General features: G+C 40.4%; 1 protein-coding gene across 4 annotated transcripts in view; it reads left to right on the plus strand.

Moving 5' to 3' along the window:
- dync2h1 (dynein cytoplasmic 2 heavy chain 1) overlaps positions 1-20,322 on the plus strand; it is an 82,663-nt gene that overhangs the window by 49,022 nt on the left and 13,319 nt on the right. For 2 of the 4 annotated variants that reach the window (XM_059533937.1, XM_059533938.1), the window contains exons 64-79: positions 3,345-3,454; positions 3,538-3,558; positions 5,081-5,179; positions 5,515-5,638; positions 7,626-7,789; positions 7,882-8,001; positions 8,081-8,215; positions 8,305-8,448; positions 8,526-8,615; positions 12,977-13,042; positions 13,219-13,269; positions 13,364-13,441; positions 14,477-14,608; positions 14,686-14,758; positions 18,482-18,642; positions 19,995-20,120. In XM_059533937.1, the coding sequence (XP_059389920.1) occupies positions 3,345-3,454; positions 3,538-3,558; positions 5,081-5,179; positions 5,515-5,638; positions 7,626-7,789; positions 7,882-8,001; positions 8,081-8,215; positions 8,305-8,448; positions 8,526-8,615; positions 12,977-13,042; positions 13,219-13,269; positions 13,364-13,441; positions 14,477-14,608; positions 14,686-14,758; positions 18,482-18,642; positions 19,995-20,120 (1,694 nt within the window). The remainder of the gene's footprint in view (positions 1-3,344; positions 3,455-3,537; positions 3,559-5,080; positions 5,180-5,514; positions 5,639-7,625; positions 7,790-7,881; positions 8,002-8,080; positions 8,216-8,304; positions 8,449-8,525; positions 8,616-12,976; positions 13,043-13,218; positions 13,270-13,363; positions 13,442-14,476; positions 14,609-14,685; positions 14,759-18,481; positions 18,643-19,994; positions 20,121-20,322) is intronic. The other 2 variants (XM_059533939.1, XM_059533941.1) reach the window with 1 other exon arrangement.

The following is a 20,322-nucleotide window of genomic DNA, read 5'->3' on the forward strand; positions in this document are numbered from 1 at the left end:
CACCCCAACCGGTGAGGGACGCATCTGTCGCTAGCGTTACACGGCGACAAGGAACTCCCAGCACCGGGCCCTGATTCAAGAACCAAGGTTTCCTCCACATGTCTAAGGCACGAAGGCACCGCCACGTGACCTTGATAACTCGACGTGGATTTCCCCTCGGGGAAAAGCCCTTGGACTTGAGCCACCACTGTAGGGGTCTCATGTACAGCAGGCCAAAAGGTATCACGTTGGACGCAGCTGCCATCAGCCCTAACAATCTCTGGAATTGTTTGACAGTGAGTGACTGGCCTTCTTTGACTCTCTCGACTGATGTGAGGATCGACTCGATCCGAGCAGGAGACAAGCGTGCCTGCATCGTGGTCGAATTCCACACTACGCCTAGATAGGTGGTTCTCTGAACTGGAGAAAGTACACTCTTCTTGGCGTTTAGTCTCAAACCCAGCTCCCCCATGTGTGCGAGAACGACATCTCGATGTCGAGCCGCCATCTGCTCTGATTGAGCTAGGATCAACCAATCGTCGATATAATTTAAAATGCGGATGCCCTGCATACGGAGGGATACCAGAGCCGCATCCATACATTTCGTGAACGTGCGGGGTGAGAGTGCGAGGCCAAAGGGAAGTACTCGATATTGATAAGCTTTGCCCCCAAAAGCGAACCTCAGAAACTTCCTGTGTTGTGGAAGGATGGATATGTGGAAGTATGCGTCTTTGAGATCTATTGTGACAAACCAGTCCTCGGATCTGATTTGAGCTACAACCTGGTTGACAGTGAGCATCTTGAACTTCAGTGACATAACTGAGCGGTTCAGGAGACGCAAGTCTAAGATCGGACGCAACCCCCCATCCTTCTTTGGAACTATGAAATACCGGCTGTAAAATCCGGATTCCCTGTCTAGAGGAGGGACCACCTCGATGGCCTCCTTCCTTAATAGGGTATTCACTTCTTGTTCCATAACCAGAGCCTGCTGGGGGCCGACCACAGTCGGTGTAACCCCGTTGAACTTCGGTGGTGGATGACCGAACTGAATGCAATAGCCTCTTTCTATTGTACGCAGGACCCATTGAGATACATTTGGCAGTAGCTTCCACGCTGCTAAATAATCTACTAAGGGAATCAGTCTCTCGAGACTGACCTCTGGTGTAAGAGGCCCCCGAAGGGGCGGCGAGCATCCCAGCTCCGCTACGCTCACGGGCGGAAGTAACTGGGGGTGGCGCTCGCTGGAGGCCGCTGCGCCCTGAAGCTCTGGCAGGGTTGGCAGACCGACCTCCTGAGGGTACTGAGGTGAGACGGGCACCGTGTAATGAGGTGAACCGCGCTCTACCCCAGCAGGGGCTACCCTCTGGATCCTGGCGTCAGGATCTTTTCGTCGAGGACTTCCGGGCTTCGATGACAGATCTTAAATCGGTTTTCGCCCTAGAAGCCCCCGACTCAGAGCGTCGTTGCCCTTGGCCCCGACGTGGGGGAGCACGAGTGGCGACGCTCTGCTTTTGCGCTTCCCGGTGTGAGGAGCCGGTATGTGGCGTGGTCATCTCCCGCCCAGATGCACCACGAGAGCGACGAGGGAGGAAACTCTGGAACGCCGCCGCCTGCTTGTGCGCCTCCTGGAACCTGTCGACGACAGTATTAACTGTGTCGCCGAACAGGCCCGAGGCTTGAAGCGGGGCGTCCAGGAGGCAGACCCTGTCTCGTTCTTTAATTTCTGACAGGGTCAGCCACAAATGCCTCTCCGCGGCCACTAAGGCTGCCATAGACCGCCCAATTGCGCGAGCGGTCTCCTTAGTGGCGCGGAGGGAGAGATCAGCGGTCTTTCTGAGTTCTTCAATATCTTCAGACTTAATCCCCTCCCCCTCATCGACATCTCTCAGCAGGTCAGCCTGATAAGCTTGCAGAACTGCCATAGTATGAAGGCACGCCCCAGCCTGACCTGCTACCACATAACCTTTGCCCACTAGCGATGATGTAACTCTAAGCGGCTTAGTGGGCAATGTCGGAGCCTTTAGAGACGAGGCCGAACCGGGTGACAGATAGCCCGCGAGCGTCTGTTCAACCCGTGGCATCGCTCTATAACCACGCTCTCCCAGCCCCATCACGTTGCCATAATATAGTGAATCAGGGCCAAAGAGGCGGGTCGAATACGGGTGATTCCACGATCTCGATAACTCATCATGGAGATCGGGAAAATACGGAAGGCTCCGACGTGGAGGTTGTTGCTTCGGCCGCAGAAAGCGTTCGTCTAACTTGCTTCTCTGCGGCTCAGTCTGTTTTTCAGCAGGCCAGTCAATTTTTAATTTATCTACTGCCCGCGTGACCACCTCCAAAAGCTCCTCATACTGGGGCGACAGGGGTGGCGAATCCCCAACAACAGTCTCCACATCGACCTCCTCAGAGGACGAGAGGTGAAGAGCTGATCCCTCACCCTGGGGGGAAGAAACCGACGAGCGTGCTTCCGAACCCAGGGCTTGGGCGCCGGATCTGGCAGATGAGGAAGGAGATAAGGACTGGCCCGTCTCCATTCCTTCTGACATATCCACCTGTGAACCCCACGAGTGCAGCAGCCGCTCTGCCTCGGCAGAAGCGGGGCCAGCACCGCGAGGAACGCTGGTGAAGGCTCCCTCCTCGAAGAGAGCCCTCCGGGATCGAAGCGTCCGCATTGGCAAACGTTCGCAATGCGGGCAGCCGGCCCCCTCGAGAGCCGACTCAGCGTGCTTCGATCCCAGGCAAGCCACGCACAGCCTGTGTGTATCCCCGCTCGTAATGTAGCGAGTGCAGGGAGGAACACACAGTCTGTAACGCGGCTTGGAATCGCCCTTCAAATGTTTGGTCTTTTGCTTCTGCTTAGGCATATTGAGCTGTTTTAGCGATCTTTTTAAGCTAAGGGACAGACAACAATAAATAGGACCAACAGGACAGACTTTTGCACATGCACACACAGAGCGCTTGCTGACAGATTCGAAGCTGAAGCCAGCTGCACGGCACGTGCTTTTATAGCTTCCTGGTCGCTACGTCACCCCGCCCCTGACGTCACGCCTTTCCGATGGACTGATTGCACACGATATTCAGAGTCGGTCTCATCCGGGACGTTCCCCAAAAGCGTTTCGACGCAGCTCGAGTTCCTGAAAAGGAACTTTTGTTAAGTTGAAAATTTTTGTCTAATATATTTTATTTCACCTGTATTTCAATGACCAAAAAAAAAAAAAGTAATGTATTTAATTTTAGGTTTAGTCAACAATAACAACAATACAGCATGTGACTTTGAAAACTTGTTTCAGTATGTTTGTCGTGATTTTGAACTCTTCCTCTGATTGGCCGAGGCTTTAACAGCTGTGTTCTCTGATTGCCAGAGTTCGATCTGCGTCAGTTCCTGTGTTCTGAGAGCGAGCAGCTGATCTGGAAGAGTGAAGGCTTGCCGTCTGACGACCTGACGATGGAGAACGCTCTGGTCATCCTGCAGGTAACACACACACACACACCGCTCTGTTCTTCAGTGTTCCCAGCATTCACTCATTCATCTGTCTGTCCTCATGCTGACATCAGATTAATGAAAACAGATCACGGGTAAGATTAAGATCACACACATGGATGTTTACTTAGAAGTGTTCCCTTCCCATACTTTTCTATACTATACTATAATATACTGTACTATACTATACTATACTAGACTATACTATACTATACTATACTATGGTATACTATACTATGATTTACTAAACTGTACTATACTGTACTACACTATACTATGGTATACTGTACTGTACTATACTATACTATACTATGGTATACTGTACTGTACTATACTATACTATTATATATTGAACTGTACTATACTATACTATGGTATACTGTACTTTACTATACTATACTATGGTATACTATAGTATACTATCTTATAATGTACTATACTGTACTATACTATACTTTACTGTGCTATACTACACTGTACTGTACGATACTGTACTGTACGATACTATACGATACGATACTATACTCTACTGTAATGTATGATACTGTACTGGACTGTACGATACTATACGATACTGTACTGTACTGTAATGTACGATACTATACTATACTATACTATACTATGGTATATTATACTATACTATACTATACTATACTATACTATACTATACTATACTATACTATACTATACTGTAATATCAACTAGTCCTAACTCTGCTTTAACCCACCCAAACCCCAGAGGCCTGTTCATATCATAACTATGTCACACATGCATATTTGATACGTCATGCGTTTATGGCTCATATAGTCAGATGTAGTGAGAATATGAAGAAAAAAATAGCCTAAAATGTTGATCTATGACATAAGATGATCTAAAGATCAGTCATGGCTCTATATCTCCAGTAATAAGATGAGATGTGAATGATCCGATCATATAACACAGTGATTGAGAGCTGAAGAAATAAACTCTCCTCAGAAGATGTGAGGAGGCTTGGAGGCTTGTGAAGATCATTCCTCCGCTGAGGAACAGTGAAAGTAAAGCTTCTGGAAACAAACGCTCCTCAAAAGATCCTGAGGATCAGATTTGAGACTCTAAAACATCTTGTCATATGAGTTTATATAGCAAAACCTGACTTTGTGTGAACAGGCCTTGAATAAAAGTGTTGCTGTGAACGTCTTATTAACATCAACATTGTTTATGTGTAATATAGCTGATTTTTGGCATGTATGATCTCATTTGAACTGACTGAACCCTTTGACGTGTGTGTGTGTGTGTGTGTGTGTGTGTGAGAGAGGTGTATAATTAGCATTCTTAAGGTGTCTGGTTTCTATGGTGACCCTCTGTGATGTTGCTAAGAGAACAGGTGAAATAAAAGAACAGGAAATAGAATCTGATGAAAGCTGCCAGGAACACGTCTGCACATAACAAACGTCATTTTGCATAAAGAAATTCTGACATTATTTTTACGCCGAACGCATTTTCCCTCCAGTTTCTCATTGTTTGGGTTGAATATGGTCTAGACATGTTCCTGACTGGATCCTGCTCTGGTTTTAGGAGAGGTATACTGTCACTCTTTGTGATTTATCTCATGATTAATGAACATATAATCTTCTCTAGAGTGCTTCTTGTCCGTTCTTGATCGATCCGTCCTCTCGTGCGACAGAGTGGTTGCGAACGCATCTGAAAGCGCATCGTCTGGAGGTCATAAACCAACAGGTAAAAACATGTCAGGATTGCAGTACTATATCCCACAATGCAATGCACTCGCTATTCAATTCCAGTTCAGTTTTCATTTTCCAATTTCAGTTTCATGTGCAAGTTTCAATTTCAATTTCCAACTCATTTTGATATTTTTTCAGCAATTATTAAAACGTTTTTATTTGTATTTTTTTATTTATTTATTTTTTACAAAATGTAATTAATAATCTAAAATAAACTTTTTTTTGGTAATCATTTTTAACATCTGTTTTCATGTTATTTGATGTGGTGTCACATCAGAGCCCCTGAAGCCACACATGTCTGTGTTCATTTGATCTGCTTCTCTGTCTCAGGATGCTAACTTCATGACGGTGTTGGAGTTAGCCGTGCGCTTCGGTAAGACTCTGGTCATTCAGGAGATGGACGGTGTTGAACCCGTCCTGTACCCGCTGCTGCGCCGAGATCTTATCGCACAGGGTGAGTACACTTAATATCTAATAATAAAATATAATATCATAGTTTGCCATTTAACAGATTATTTAGTATCAGCATCATCCCTTCATTTGGATTGAGTTCTGTCGGATTGATTTGAGGTGTTTACATGAAGGCTTTTCAGTCATCATTAACAGATTATTAGGTTGCATATAAATCTGATTGGTTGTGATTTTGTCATTTCACTATGATTTAACTTTCAGTGAGAACAGAAAAATTAACTGATGCTGGAAACGTGTTGTGTCACACATGAACGCGGAGTTAGATGCTCCTTTAGGAAATACACACACACACACACACACCTCCTGTCCCAGCTGTGTGTATGAAATAAGACCTGCGGGCATCTCTGAAGCCTCCTCCATATGCTGCTGCTGTGTGTGTGTGTGTGTGTGTGTGTTTGTGGAGCAGATACTTCTGAGTGTATCAGGGACCGGCGGGAAGCAGATAAACTAAGAGCTTTTCAGTGCTTGGATGAGGAGAGAAAGAGAAAAGGAAAATAAAGTGTGTGCTCAGACTGCTGCATTGCAGACATACAGAAGAGACGGCACACACACACACACACACACACACACCCACACACACACATACACACACGCACTCTCACACACACTCTCACACACACACACACACACACACACACACACACACACACACACACACACACACACACACACACACACTGTTGTGTTGTGTTCTGTAGCATCCAATCTGGCAACCCCACACATCCTCCTCTTATACACACATCTGGGCTGCATTCATTAATGGGTTTTTTTTTCCCACACTGCTCATTTCTGCAGTATGTTGGGCATTTGAGGTTTGCGTAGAATCAATGTTATTTTGGTTTTATTTTTATACTGTTATTATATGTATTACTATTTTGAACTAGCTTTGTTTTATATATTTTTAGTTTTCATTATAGTAATTTTTTTTATCTAGTTTTGTAATTTTTTTAGCCTTGTTTTTTGTTTTGTTTTTAGCACTCCAGCTTAAACTCTTTTTCATCTAATATTTATATTTAATTTTATTTGAGCTTTATTTCCATTACTTGAGTTATTTTAGTCGTTTTAGTTTCGGTTAAAAACACAATGCAGTGCACTCAGCTTGTCTTTCTATTGTAGTGCAATTCAAAAGCAATTTCAACTGCTTTTTTTTTGTCCTAACATCTCCTCAATTTATTATACAATCCTACTGCAAAATTAAGATTAGAAGTCTTTTGCATGTCTTTATCGTCAGTTTTGATCAATTTCATGTATCCTTGCTAAATACAAATATTAATTTATTTTTTTGTAAATCATACTGACCCCAAACTCTTGAATGATAATGTTCTGATTGACTGTTATTTTATTTTTTATTCTTTTTAATTATTTTATTTTATTTTATATTATTTTATTTTAATCTTATGTAACATTTTAAATGTGACTCTACATCTTCACTTTAGATCAGTTGAATGCATCTTTTCTAAATTTATTTCTTAAAAGAAAATAACATACTGATCCCAAATATTTGTATGATAGTGTTTTGATTACCTGTTTTTTATTTTATTTTATAAAAGGTTGATTTGATTAGATTTTTGTTTTGTTTTTATTTAATTTAATTTAATTTCATTTTAATATTTTGTAACATTTCAAATATCTACTCTTTAGATCAATTGAATGCACATTTTCTAAATGAAAGTATTAATTTCTTAAAAACAAAAACATACTGACCCCAAACTTTTAAACGATAGTGTTCTGATTACCTTTTTTTTTTTTTTTATATACATTTTTTAATTTATATATTTTAATTTATATATTTTTAAATGGTAGCTGGCTGCCATTCATTGAATTATTCATATAATGTAATAAAGTGATTTGCCAATAAAATGTAGCGTACTATTTTTCAGTTAGCAGTACTCTAGTATTTCATTCTGAACCTGATTCATTTTGCTGTGTGTGTATGTGTGTGTGTGTGTGTGTGTGTGTGTGTGTGTCAGGGCCGAGATACGTGGTACAGATCGGAGACAAAGTCATCGACTATAACGAGGATTTCCGTCTGTTTCTGGCGACCCGTAACCCCAGTCCCTTCATCCCACCGGACGCCAAGTCTGTCATCACAGAGGTCAACTTCACCACCACTAGAGCAGGACTGCGAGGACAGGTAACACACACACACACACACACACACACACACACACACTCATCACTGCTCTGACTCCACAAAGCTCATCATTATCATGTGTGTGTGTTCAGCTGCTAGCATTGACCATCCAGCAGGAGAAACCAGAGCTGGAGAGCCAAAAAACCAAGCTCCTGCAGCAGGAAGAGGAGAAGAAGATTCAGCTCGCTCAGCTGGAGGAGTCTCTGCTGGAGGTACTGAGGCACCAATCCCACAATGCTCTTTTATGCCTCTTATTCTATATTTTATATACTGTGTTTTGTGTGTGTGTAGACTTTAGCGACCGCTCAAGGGAATATCCTGGAGAACAAGGAGCTGATTGAGTCTCTGAACCAGACTAAAGCCAGCAGCGCTCTGATCCAGCAATCTCTGACTGAATCGCATCGCCTGCAGACGTCTCTCGACCAGGTGATGCTGGGAAAGAGAGCGATTATGAACAAGATACCAGGGGTGAATGAAACAGCAGGTGTAACATCAGTCTCTCCGTGTGTCTGTAGGAAAGAGACGCGTACCTGCCGCTAGCCGAGACGGCCAGCAAAATGTACTTCGTGATCACGGATCTGTCCCAGATTAATAACATGTACCGATTCAGTCTGGCCTCGTTCCTGCGACTCTTTCACAGAGCGCTGCAGACCGAGCAGGTGACGTGGAGACACACACTCATCACACACTGACAAAATAAGGAATTAGTGAAGCTGACTGTGTGTGTGTGATGCAGGGAAGCGAGAGCACCGATGTCAGGATCTCCACGCTGGAGAGCCGTCTGAAGAACATGGTGTACGAGTATATCTGCCGCTCACTTTTCAAGGTAACACATCTCTGAATAGCCATCTCTAGATTGCCACAGAGATGCCACCGCCCACCTAAAAACCCCAGCACCAATCAGAGCCCTTTTTCATGTTCCCATAGCAATGACTCTGTCCACATAAAACCATACAGCATCTATCATTTTTTTTATTTATTTATTTTTTATTAAAAATAATAATATAAAATTGAAAACATAAAATATAAAAAATATAAACAGTTTAAAGTAATACATTTTAAATAACATATAATAATATAGTAATATAATAAAAAATAATGAAAGTGACACAAAATTTAAATTAGAATATAAAAATAAAAGCTAATTTAAAACTTAAAATAAAAACTATAATACTACATAGAAATTGCTAAAAGTTTTGTATAACACTACACTTTAATTTTATAAAATTATCTATTAAAAAGAGGCTGTTTGGAAAGCATTTTTTTAAGAGTTGCTTCATTTGCTAGCTTTGGATGTTAATTTCGTCATCATTATCCCTGCATCATTCATCATATTTTGTCACGTCCAATTTGTAATAAGATTTATATATGTATATTTAAATAGTAATACTAAATAGTAAATAGTAATACTAATCATATGTATATTTAAATAGTAAATACTAATCATTTACTTAAACTTTCTTAATAATCTTATGAACCACTGACAACTCCTTAATAACTGAAACTTGATGAAACTCTAGACTTGATGGTTTGGATTGACCCTTTAATTGCCAAATACCTTTAAACTAGCCTGCCAGTGGGTAACTGTAAATGCATGTGCTCGCTGGGCAGTTTTTCTGATGCCACCAGGGTGGCGTTTGCACTGATGGCCTGTGCCCGCCATTGCTGCTTGCAGCTATATTTAGGGCTCAAGCCCAAAGGGCTCCAATTTCTTTTTCCTGTGTAAGACTGTAGTCTTTGTGTCACAACACATTTTAAAATCAAAAGTGTAATAACACCACGCCCGCTCCGTGGTGAATAAGACCTTTTTATTAAACGACTTCTACTCATCACACAATTTGGATTTTATGTTCATCACAGAATCATGGATAAAGGTCGGTGATTTAACTCCCTTATCAGAACTGGTTCCAGCAAACTGTACATTTTTAACTCTCCTCGTCCTAATGGACGCGGGGGTGGGATCTTAACTATTCTAAATAACTCTCTCTCCTCACAATGCCGGCTGGTCCCTGCAACGACCTTCCCCAGCTTTGAAACTCAGCTTCTCCACCTAGATTGGAATGGTCCCATCTGTATAGGGGTGATATACCGCCCTCCACTCTTCACTAAGGATTTTATACTGCAATTCACTGAGTTCATTGGCAACATTGCCACAAACTATGATCGCTTCCTTTTGATGGGCGACTTCAATATTCATGTCTGCTGTCATTCTAACTCCCTGTCGCAGGAGTTTCTTGATTTAATAGATGCTTTTAACCTACTGCAGTGGGTCAAAAACTCTACCCACACTCAGGGCCACACACTTGACCTTGTGTTATCTTATGGGATTGATGTCACCGATATTGTTATCTCTGATTTTCCTCTCTCTGATCACAAGCCTATTTTATTCTCACTGTCTCTTCTGGAGCTCTCTCAACCCACTACTGATCCTGTTATGTCGCGGTTCTATTCTCCTCAGTTCAACACAAACTTCGACTTGTGCTTTACTGAGCTATGCTCTCACTGGCACTTGGACCAACCTTTATCTGATCTGGATGCAGATCAGCATCTTAGCCTTTTAAATTCTGCCTGGCTTAAAGTAGCAAACGTGACTGCCCCTCTTAAGCCTCACAAACCCAAACCAAAATCAGATATGTGGCAAAATTCTGACACTCGTCTCCAAAGACAAATATGTAGAAAGGCCGAACGCAAATGGAAACGGGACAGGCTCAGTGTCTCCTTTCGCATGTTCAAAGACTCACTTATAGCATACCAGAACGCTGTTAAATCAGCTAAAGCCACATACTTCTCAAACTTAATTGAATCCAATCACTCTAACCCTAAGGTCTTGTTTTCTGTCATTCATTCTGTTTTAAACCCATCTGCTAAATTGTCTGTTGCCTCAGATGCTCTATGTGAAGACTTCCAGAGATTTTTTATTAACAAAATCACTACATTAAGGACCAGTATCTGCCCTAAATTAATTCTCCCCCCTATTATGCCGCGTACCTCCTGTGTTTGGGAGGCTTTTGTTCCCATTAACCTCCAGACACTGAAGGATGTGAGCGCCAAGCTCAAACCTTCATTCTGCCCAAATGATATCATTCACCCGAGATTTTTAAAATTAATCACCAACACGGTGGGTCCAGGTATGGTATCCCTTATTAACAAGTGTCTAAGCACTGGCTCTGTTCCGGCCAATCTTAAAGTGGCTACGGTCACTCCTTTGCTCAAGAAGCCTTCACTGGATCCTTCTGTTTTAAAAAATTACCGGCCCATCTCTGTCCTACCTTTCATTTCCAAGTTATTAGAGAAAATCGTGTTGGATCATTTCCAACACTTTTTGTCAAATAACTGTATATATGAGGTCTTTCAATCTGGGTTTAGGACCGCCCACAGCACTGAGTCCGCTCTCCTGCGAGTGCTAAATGACATTTATCTCTCCACTGACTGTGGAGACACTGTGGTTCTAGTTCTCCTAGATCTGTCGGCGGCTTTTGACACCGTTGACCATCCTACTCTGTTAGCTAGACTGGAGACGTGGGTGGGCATAAAAGGCTCTGTCCTGTCATGGTTCCAGTCTTACCTTACTGACAGAAAGTTTTTAGTAAAGATGGGAAACTTTTCCAGCTCCATGGCACCCCTGAGATGTGGTCTTCCACAGGGCTCTATTTTGGCTCCCTCTCTATTTTCTCTTTACATGCTACCGCTGGGCACAATTTTTAGGAAACACTGTGTATCTTTTCACTTTTATGCAGATGACACCCAAATTTACATTCCAATCAAGCGCAATAATCCTGCAGCATTAAACTCTCTTCATCTATGCTTAGAGGAGGTGAAGGCATGGCTAGCTCAAAATTTCCTATCCCTTAATGATGATAAGACCGAGGTCATTGTTTTCAGCCCGAGTGAAAGGTCCCAGTGCACATGCCCAGACTTGGGGAATCTATCTCCCTTTAAATCTACAGGAGTGCGGAACTTAGGTGTTCTTGTTGACCAGCCTTTAAAGTTTGATAAACACATCTCATCTGTAGTCAGTTCTGGTTTCTACCAACTTCGCTTACTTTCTAAAATCAAAGGCTTTCTCACTCCAATAACTCTGGAAATGGCAGTTCATGCTTTCATCACGTGTCGACTGGATTATTGCAACTCACTATATTGCGGTATATCAGATTCTCAAATCTCCCGTCTTCAGTTAGTCCAAAATGCTGCGGCCAGACTCATCCATAATTGTCGCAAATATGATCATATCTCTCCCATCCTCAGATCTTTACATTGGTTACCAGTCCGGCAGAGAATAGATTTCAAAATTCTTCTCTTTGTCTTCAAATCTTTACACAACCTAGCACCGGTTTATCTCTCTGAACTTATTCATCCGTACATTCCGTCCAGAAGTCTCAGATCCCACGACCAGGCGCTGCTGGTAGTCCCTCGTGTCAGACTTAAGCGTAGAGGGGAGCGTGCTTTTGCGGTGGCAGGGCCCCGTCTGTGGAACACCATGCCTCTAGAGATCAGAACGGCTCCCAACCTCTCTGTTTTTAAGTCTCTGGTCAAAACTTATCTATTCTCGTTAGCATATTGATTACTTATCTTAGACTGTTCTTATTATTTTACATTTGCTTCTTGATTTTATAATTAATCTTAGCTTAGTTGTTCTCTATGTGCTTATGTCTGTTTTTGCTGCTTTTATTTTTATATGCTTGTTCTGTAAAGCACTTTGGTCTGTCTAGCGGCTGTTTAAATGTGCTATATAAATAAATGAACTTGAACTTGAACTTAATAAATTAAATGCATGGCTATCATATGATATTTGTAAATGAAATCAGTTTATTTGAAGTTTGAGTCAATGTAGCACTAAAAAAGGAATGTTTGTCCACTGAGAGAGCTTCAATGATTTTAGCGACAGTGATCTAGTTTTGTTTTGTGTCGGTCTAACCAGATCGAGCTGTTGTTTTACATGTAAAGCAGACCAATTTTTCCAGCACAGAACCTGCTTTTCTTTAGTGCAAAGCATGAACAAGCTTCCAGCACTGGCACTGTGTCATTCATTCATTCATGCATTTTGCAAATGATTCGCATTGCATTCATTGCATTGCATTCAAGCTACACGTTTTCTGAGTTCATGCATTCCTTGGGAATCGACCCGTCATCTCTGCTTTGCTAGTGCTGTTCTCATCTAAAATGATGGATCTGTGTGTGTATTTACAGGCGGATCAGTTGATGTTTGCGCTGCACTTTGTGAAGGGAATGAACCCAGAGCTCTTCCAGGAGAACGTAAGTGTGTGTGAGCGCTAAACTCTCATAACCGATCCTGAATGAATGATGACGTTTCTATTTCAGGTCATCTACAGCTGCCCCAGTGGCTCTAACAAGACAAATGTGCCGTTATTAGTTCTGCCGGTAAAGCAGAATGAAACCAAATCACTGGTGTTTGTTTGTATCTCATGCAGGAATGGGACGTGTTCACTGGTCTGATCGTTGGAGACATGATTCGCAAGACAGTATGAATGTCTTTATTCTTTTCTCCATAAAATGCATTAAAAAAACATGCATTTCTTCTCTTCAGCTGTAGAAACTATCTCTGTCTTTCTTCAGGACTCCCAGAAGTCTCTGCGAGAACAGTTTCCATCTTGGATTGATCAGGAGAGGCTGATAGCCGTGGCTCTGCTCAAGGTAATAAGGGCCTTCTGAATTGCAGGATAATAATGTGGATTTGATGAATAAATCCAGAGCTGCTCTTAGAGTCACTTCACCAGCATTTCACAATTTCATTTGAGAAAAGCTGTCTTCATATCATAAACACACAAAAACTCAGGACAGAAACTTCAGGACAACCCGCCAAAATAATAGTTCAGTTCAACATGAAGAAATTGTTACAGAAATATATTACTGTTGTGTAGAAGAATGTACTTCTCAAAGTACTTTTACTTTTAAAAAGTACTTTTTTTTAACAGTTAATCTTTCTTGTGCAGAATTTTGTTCGCCAATAGAAAATAAACATTTAAAAATACAGTAAGTTACAACTTTAAATATTAATTAAATTATTAATGTGAATTTATTACATGTATTTTTCACATGATATGCTTATAATGTATAATTGTTTTTTAACCTTCATATGATTGCCACCATTTTTGGTAAAATATAAGTGTTATAATATTATTATTATAATCATAAATCAAGAAAAAAACAACATAGACCTCTCCTAAGAAAAAAAATAATAATAATAAAAAATGGCCCTTGTAAAACCTTTATTATATTGTTATTTAAACAGTTTAATAATGCTTTTTGATTACTATAATTTAATTTCGCCATTAAAAAAACAGGAAAATAAATAAATAAACAGAAAAGTATGAAAATAAAACCAAAACAAACCACTATTATTATTGTTTAAATTACTGTAAAAAAAAAAAAAACGAATTTACTTTTTTTTTTTTTACCAGTGACACAGAATCCAGAAAAATTTAACTCCCAAAAAACATAAAATGGGTTTCTTTGGGCCCTAGCTAATCAAACTGAGCCAGACATTTGACTTTGTCAACTAGTTGAAGCAGGGCTTTCCTGAATCAAGAACTGAGCAAATATAAAATGTGTAGCTTGAATGCAGTGCAAGTCACTCTGGGATAGATTGTCTGCTAAATGCATAAATGTGAATGTAAATGATCATTAGTCTGTCTCTAGTCTGTTAACCAGTCGTTTCTCTGTCTCCAGAGCACATTTCCAGTGCTGTATCAGTCTCTCTGTCTGAACGACTCAGACCAGTGGCTCACGTTCTCACAAAGTTCCTGCTGCGAACAGGAAATCCCGCCCCCCATTGCCAAGAAGATTTCACTCTTTCAGCAGGTGAGCTGTCAATCAACAGTCTGCACCAATCAGAGTGCTCTCAGAGTGCTGACTCTTTATTTCTGTCTCTTTCTCAGGTTTTGGTGGTTCAGGCGTTACGGCCGGATCGCTTACAGAGTGCGATGGCTGCCTTTGCATGTCAAGCCTTGGGTAAGTTCAGAGAGCGACGACCACACACACACACACACACACACACACAGCTCAGAGTCAGGCTTGGATAAGATATCTGACGGCTCACTCTCACTCTTTGTCATCAGTTTGTGCCAAGCTTTTCTCTGGAGCTTAATTATGATTCACATAGTGAACTCAACCTTTAGATGTATTATACCTCACACACAGCTTTCTGCACGTGTGTGTGTTGTCGATACAGGGATATTGATTTAGGTTTAGTCATCAGCTTATTATAAATCTCAAATCAGTCAAGTGTGAAAACACACACACACACACACAAACGTGTTCGCGGAAGGATGTCATTACTGATAATACAGCAGTTTTGCCAACACCAGCTCTTCCGCAGCCACATTCAATAAAATGAATTGCCTTATTAGCAAATAAAATATCTTGTTTGCCAGCGACTGTGGTGTAATATGCAAGATATTTATTCCAGGGGCGAACCATCGGTTAGTCTGTGACTAACGTTTGCAGTGTACAATGTAATTCATTTTTCCAAACACTTTTGATTTAAGTGGAGGAAGAGAGGAGGAGGACAAGAACGAAATGAGGATGGATAGCCTGCGTTCTATTTTTAACTGTTATGCGATCGGTGCTCATCTACTCGCTGAGTGTTGACAAGAGTCTTTGATGAAGCTGACCGCGGTCAAGATGCCAGACTTCATTAACTGCCTTTTCACTGGAGCACCTGTAAATACAAATTATGAGTCAAAATGAGTACAGGAAAATATTTTTGTACGTCAGTTTGTGAAAACTTTTTTTTTTTGTATTCATCAAGGACGCATTAAAAAGTGTTCAAAAGTGATGGTAAAGACATTTATAATGTTACCAAAATATTTATATTTCAAATAAATGCTGCTGAAATGCTTCTGAACTTTCTATTCATCTGTGAATCCTTAAAAAATTTACGTATCATAGTTTTCACAGAAATATGAAGCAGCACAACCGTTTTCAACATTGATAATAATCAGAAATGTTTCTTGAGAAGCAAATCATTATATCAGAATGATTTCTGAAGATCATGTGACACTGAAGAAAATACAGATTTGATCACTGCAATAAATTATATTCTACTATATATACACATAGAAATCAGCTGGTTTAAATGCTACAAATATATCAGTATTTTTACTGTATTCAAATTGTCAAAAGAAAAAAAAAAGTCAGTCTTGGAGAGCAGAAGAGATTTCTTTCAAAAACATTAAAAAATCCAAATCTGATTTTAAAGTGTCTGTTCCTTTAAAAACTGGCTCTGGATTGTAGAATAAGTTTGCACGAGTTTCTAATAGTTCTGCTTGGCTGATACTCAGTGTTTGATGTGTGTGTGTGTGTGTGTGTGTGTGTCTCCTGATGGTTTTCCAGCGGCCGCCGTCTCGCTTCTGTGGAGATAATCAGAACTGTAGATTTTCCCGTAAACAACACAGACACAGTTTTCTCATGAAGAGTCGGCAGAGGCCCAACATGTCCAGCTTTGAGAGACACACACACACACACACACACTTTTTCAATTTTTTTTTTTACTAAGTTTTAGTTTTTCTATCTTTTTATAGTAATTTATCTTTTTATTTATTTATTATTATTTTTTATTTTATTTTAGTATTTTAACATTTCAAATTGTTGTCAAGTCAGCATTTATAATTTTTGCTTAAAGGGATAGTTCATTTTCAAATTAAATTTTGATATGTTTTAGCTTACCTCAAGGACATCCAAGATGTTGGTTTCTCTGTTTCCTCAGTATTTCCCATTTTGATATTTTTAGGTCCAACCGTTCTTGTCTGTGACTCACATAATGGATGTCTATGGTCACCACCTCAAAGAGCATGCAAAGAGGAGTCAAAATTAAACAATTCCCCATCGTAAGTACACATTGATGACCTAAGACACGAAACGAGCGGTTTGTGTAAGAAAACGAACAGTATATATATCGTTTTTACCTTTTGTACACAACCACGTCCAACTGATCTAAGTGCGCGAGTGCTTCCCGATGTGACGTGCGCGCGCGCTCTGGCTTTAGTCTGTGCAAGCGCGGAAAGCGCCGGAAGCGATCTCTCGCGCATGCACATCACTCATTGTTTACACTTACTGCCTATGGTTTACACAGATTTTGGAAGTGTTACCTTTCACTGTGAAGATCTAAACGTATTTAGACGTACAGGAAATTGCAATGGAAGACGATTTCCATATATCAACAGACAACGTTGCATATTTTTCACAACCATATTTATTTGAAAAAGAATACACAGACCAAGTACTCAGGAGCGATCCGCTGCAGCAGCACGTCTTCAAGCCTCAGAGACAGAGATCTCTTCAAAATTGGTGGTGTTTTAGTAGCAAGTGTTGTGAGATGCCAACAGAAGTGGAGAGCATATGTTGTCACGAATGGAACAACTACAAGATTACGACGAGGACATTAACAGTATCACATCACACGCCTGCCTGACTGAAGATCCTGAGTTTTCTCCGCTGTTGAGACGCAGCGTTTTGCACGTTGTGTTTAGTTTGCCACGTATAAACTGGAGGCGACGTCCAATGCCAGAGGGACCCAATGGCACACTGTCAATAGAGTAAGTAATGTGTTGTATTTTTATTATAAACGCAACGATTATAGGGTGCATTATAAACATTAATTTATTACAATTACTGCATTATATTTCAGACAGTGCAGATTGAAAGCGTAGCGTGTGGTAAACAATGAGTGATGTGCATGCGCGAGACATCACATTCGGGGCTTTCCGCGCTTGCGCAGACTAAAGCCAGAGCGCGCACGCACGTCATATCAGGAAGCACTCGCGAACTCAGATCAGTTGGACGTGGTTGTGTACAAAAGGTAAAAACGATATATATACTGTTCGTTTTCTTACACAATCCGCTCGTTTCGTGTCTTAGGTCATCAATGTGTACTTATGATGTGGAATTGTTTAATTTTGACTCCTCTTTGCATGCTCTTTGAGGTGGTGACCATAGACATCCATTATGTGAGTCACAGACAAGAACGGTTGGACCTAAAAATATCAAAATGGGAAATACTGAGGAAACAAAGAAACCTACATCTTGGATGTCCTTGAGGTAAGCTAAAACATAACAAAATTTTATTTGAGAGTGAACTATCCCTTTAAATTTATTAAGTTTATCTTTTTTATCTAATATTTAAACTTTATTTTATTTCATCTTTGTTTCAGTTACCAAAAATAGTTTCTATAGTTTCAGTTTTTATTAACAATCACAACATTGATGTGTTAAAATAATAAAATAATGAATTTAATTATTTACTAATAAAATAAAATTAAATTAATTTTTATTAAAAAAAGCTTATTTAGTATTTTATTCATATTTTTTTACATTATAAAAAAAATCTATTATTTTTATGTTTTTTCCTTTTTTTGTTCTCTTAATGGTGGCCATTTAAAACACTTTGACTCACCAGTGTGTGTGAAATTTGCCGTATAAATAAATGAGCTGGATAATTGTTCTTGTGGAAACCCTGCTGAAGCTCTTGGTCGTGTGGAGAGAAGGGCTGGATCTCACCAAATACAGAAAATACATCTGAATATCATCTTCTGTGTGCAGTGTCATCTAATGATGCAAATCAGTCTCCCACACAGAATCAATGAAGTGCTCCTGTACCTGTCTGTCTGTACCTGGGATACCGAAAGGACAGCATGCCTGTCTAACGTGTGTGTGTGTGTGTGTGTGTGTGTGTAGGGATGAGGGAACTGTCTCCTCCTCCACTGAATCTGAAGCGTCTGTATGAAGAGACTCTGGAGTCTGAGCCTGTTTTACTGATCATCTCTGCCGGAGCGGATCCATCTCAGGAGCTCCTGGAACTCGCCGGTCAGATTGTGGGGCGAGAAAACTACCATGAGGTCCAACACGCTCACACACACACACACACACACACGATCACACACTTTCACACACAATCACATATACACGCACACACACACACACACACACACGCACAGATACACACACACACAAACTTTCACACACAATCATATACACGCACATGCACACACACACACACACACACACACACACTTTCACACACAATCATATACATGCACATGCACATGCACACACACACACACACACACACACACACTTTCACACACAATCATATACACGCACATGCACACACACACACTTTCACACACACACACACACTTTCACACACAATCATATACACGCACATGCACACACACACACACACACTTTCACACACAATCATATACACGCACATGCACACACACACACACACACACACACACACTTTCACACACAATCATATACACGCACATGCACACACACACACACACACTTTCACACACAATCATATACACGCACATGCACACACACACAAACACACACTTTCACACACAATCATATACACACACATGCACACACACACACACACACACACTTTCACACACAATCATATACACGCACATGCACACACACACACACACACACACACACACACTTTCACACACAATCATATACACGCACATGCACACACACACACACACACACACACACACACACACACGCGCACACACACACACGCACATACCCCCATGCAGATGGTCAGACATATTACACTACAGGGATTATTATTGTACAAAATTACAAAACTAAAACCATGAACATTCTTTCAAATAAAAGAAACATTAACTGGAAAAATTAAATTATATATATATATATTCTTTCAAATTGATGTACTAAAATAACTGAAATGAAAAAAAATGAGAGCAAACAAAATATGTAGACAGTAAAATATAATAAAAATAACAAAAGCTTCAAAATTACTAAAACTTTAAATAAAATTAAACCATAAAATATAAAAATGAAATCTAATTAAAAATATATGGGGTCGGTAAGATTTTTTAATTACTTTGAAAGAAATCTCTTCTGCTCTAAAACCAAATAAATAAAAAAAAATTCAAATAACTATTTTCTGTTAATATCTATTATTTATTCCTTCAGTCTTCAATGTCACATGATCTTCAGAAATCATGAAAATATGATGATTTACTGCTCAAAAAACATTTCTGATTGTTATCAATGCTGAAAAAAGTTATGCTGCTCAACATATCAAAACTGTGATACATTTTATTTTTCAAGCTTCACAGATGAATAGATACTGATATCTTTTGAAACATCATAAATGTCTTTACTGTCACTTTTGATCAATTCGATGAATCCTTTTTGGCTAAAGCTGGCGATGGGTCAGGGTCAGGCAGACGCGGCTCTCCAGACGCTCAGAGAGTGTGTTCGCTCCGGTGAATGGCTGTGCTTGAAGAACCTGCACCTGGTCACAGCGTGGCTCCCCCTGCTGGAGAAGGTCTGAACTCGCTCTCTGTCTGTCTTCTCTTCTTCACTTCAATTATAGCTGAAATGACTCTTGTTGTAAAGTGAGAGTGAATCTGTGTGAGGAAGATTACTTGCAGATAATTTAATTGCTTTTGGTTTTTATTTGTCAGCTCATTCTCGAAATGTAAGTGTGTGTGTTGTGTAGCGCTGCAGATCTGTAATGGGTTTGGATT

The sequence above is a fragment of the Carassius carassius genome, chromosome 41 (assembly GCF_963082965.1).
Source record: "Carassius carassius chromosome 41, fCarCar2.1, whole genome shotgun sequence".
NCBI lineage: Eukaryota > Metazoa > Chordata > Actinopteri > Cypriniformes > Cyprinidae > Carassius > Carassius carassius.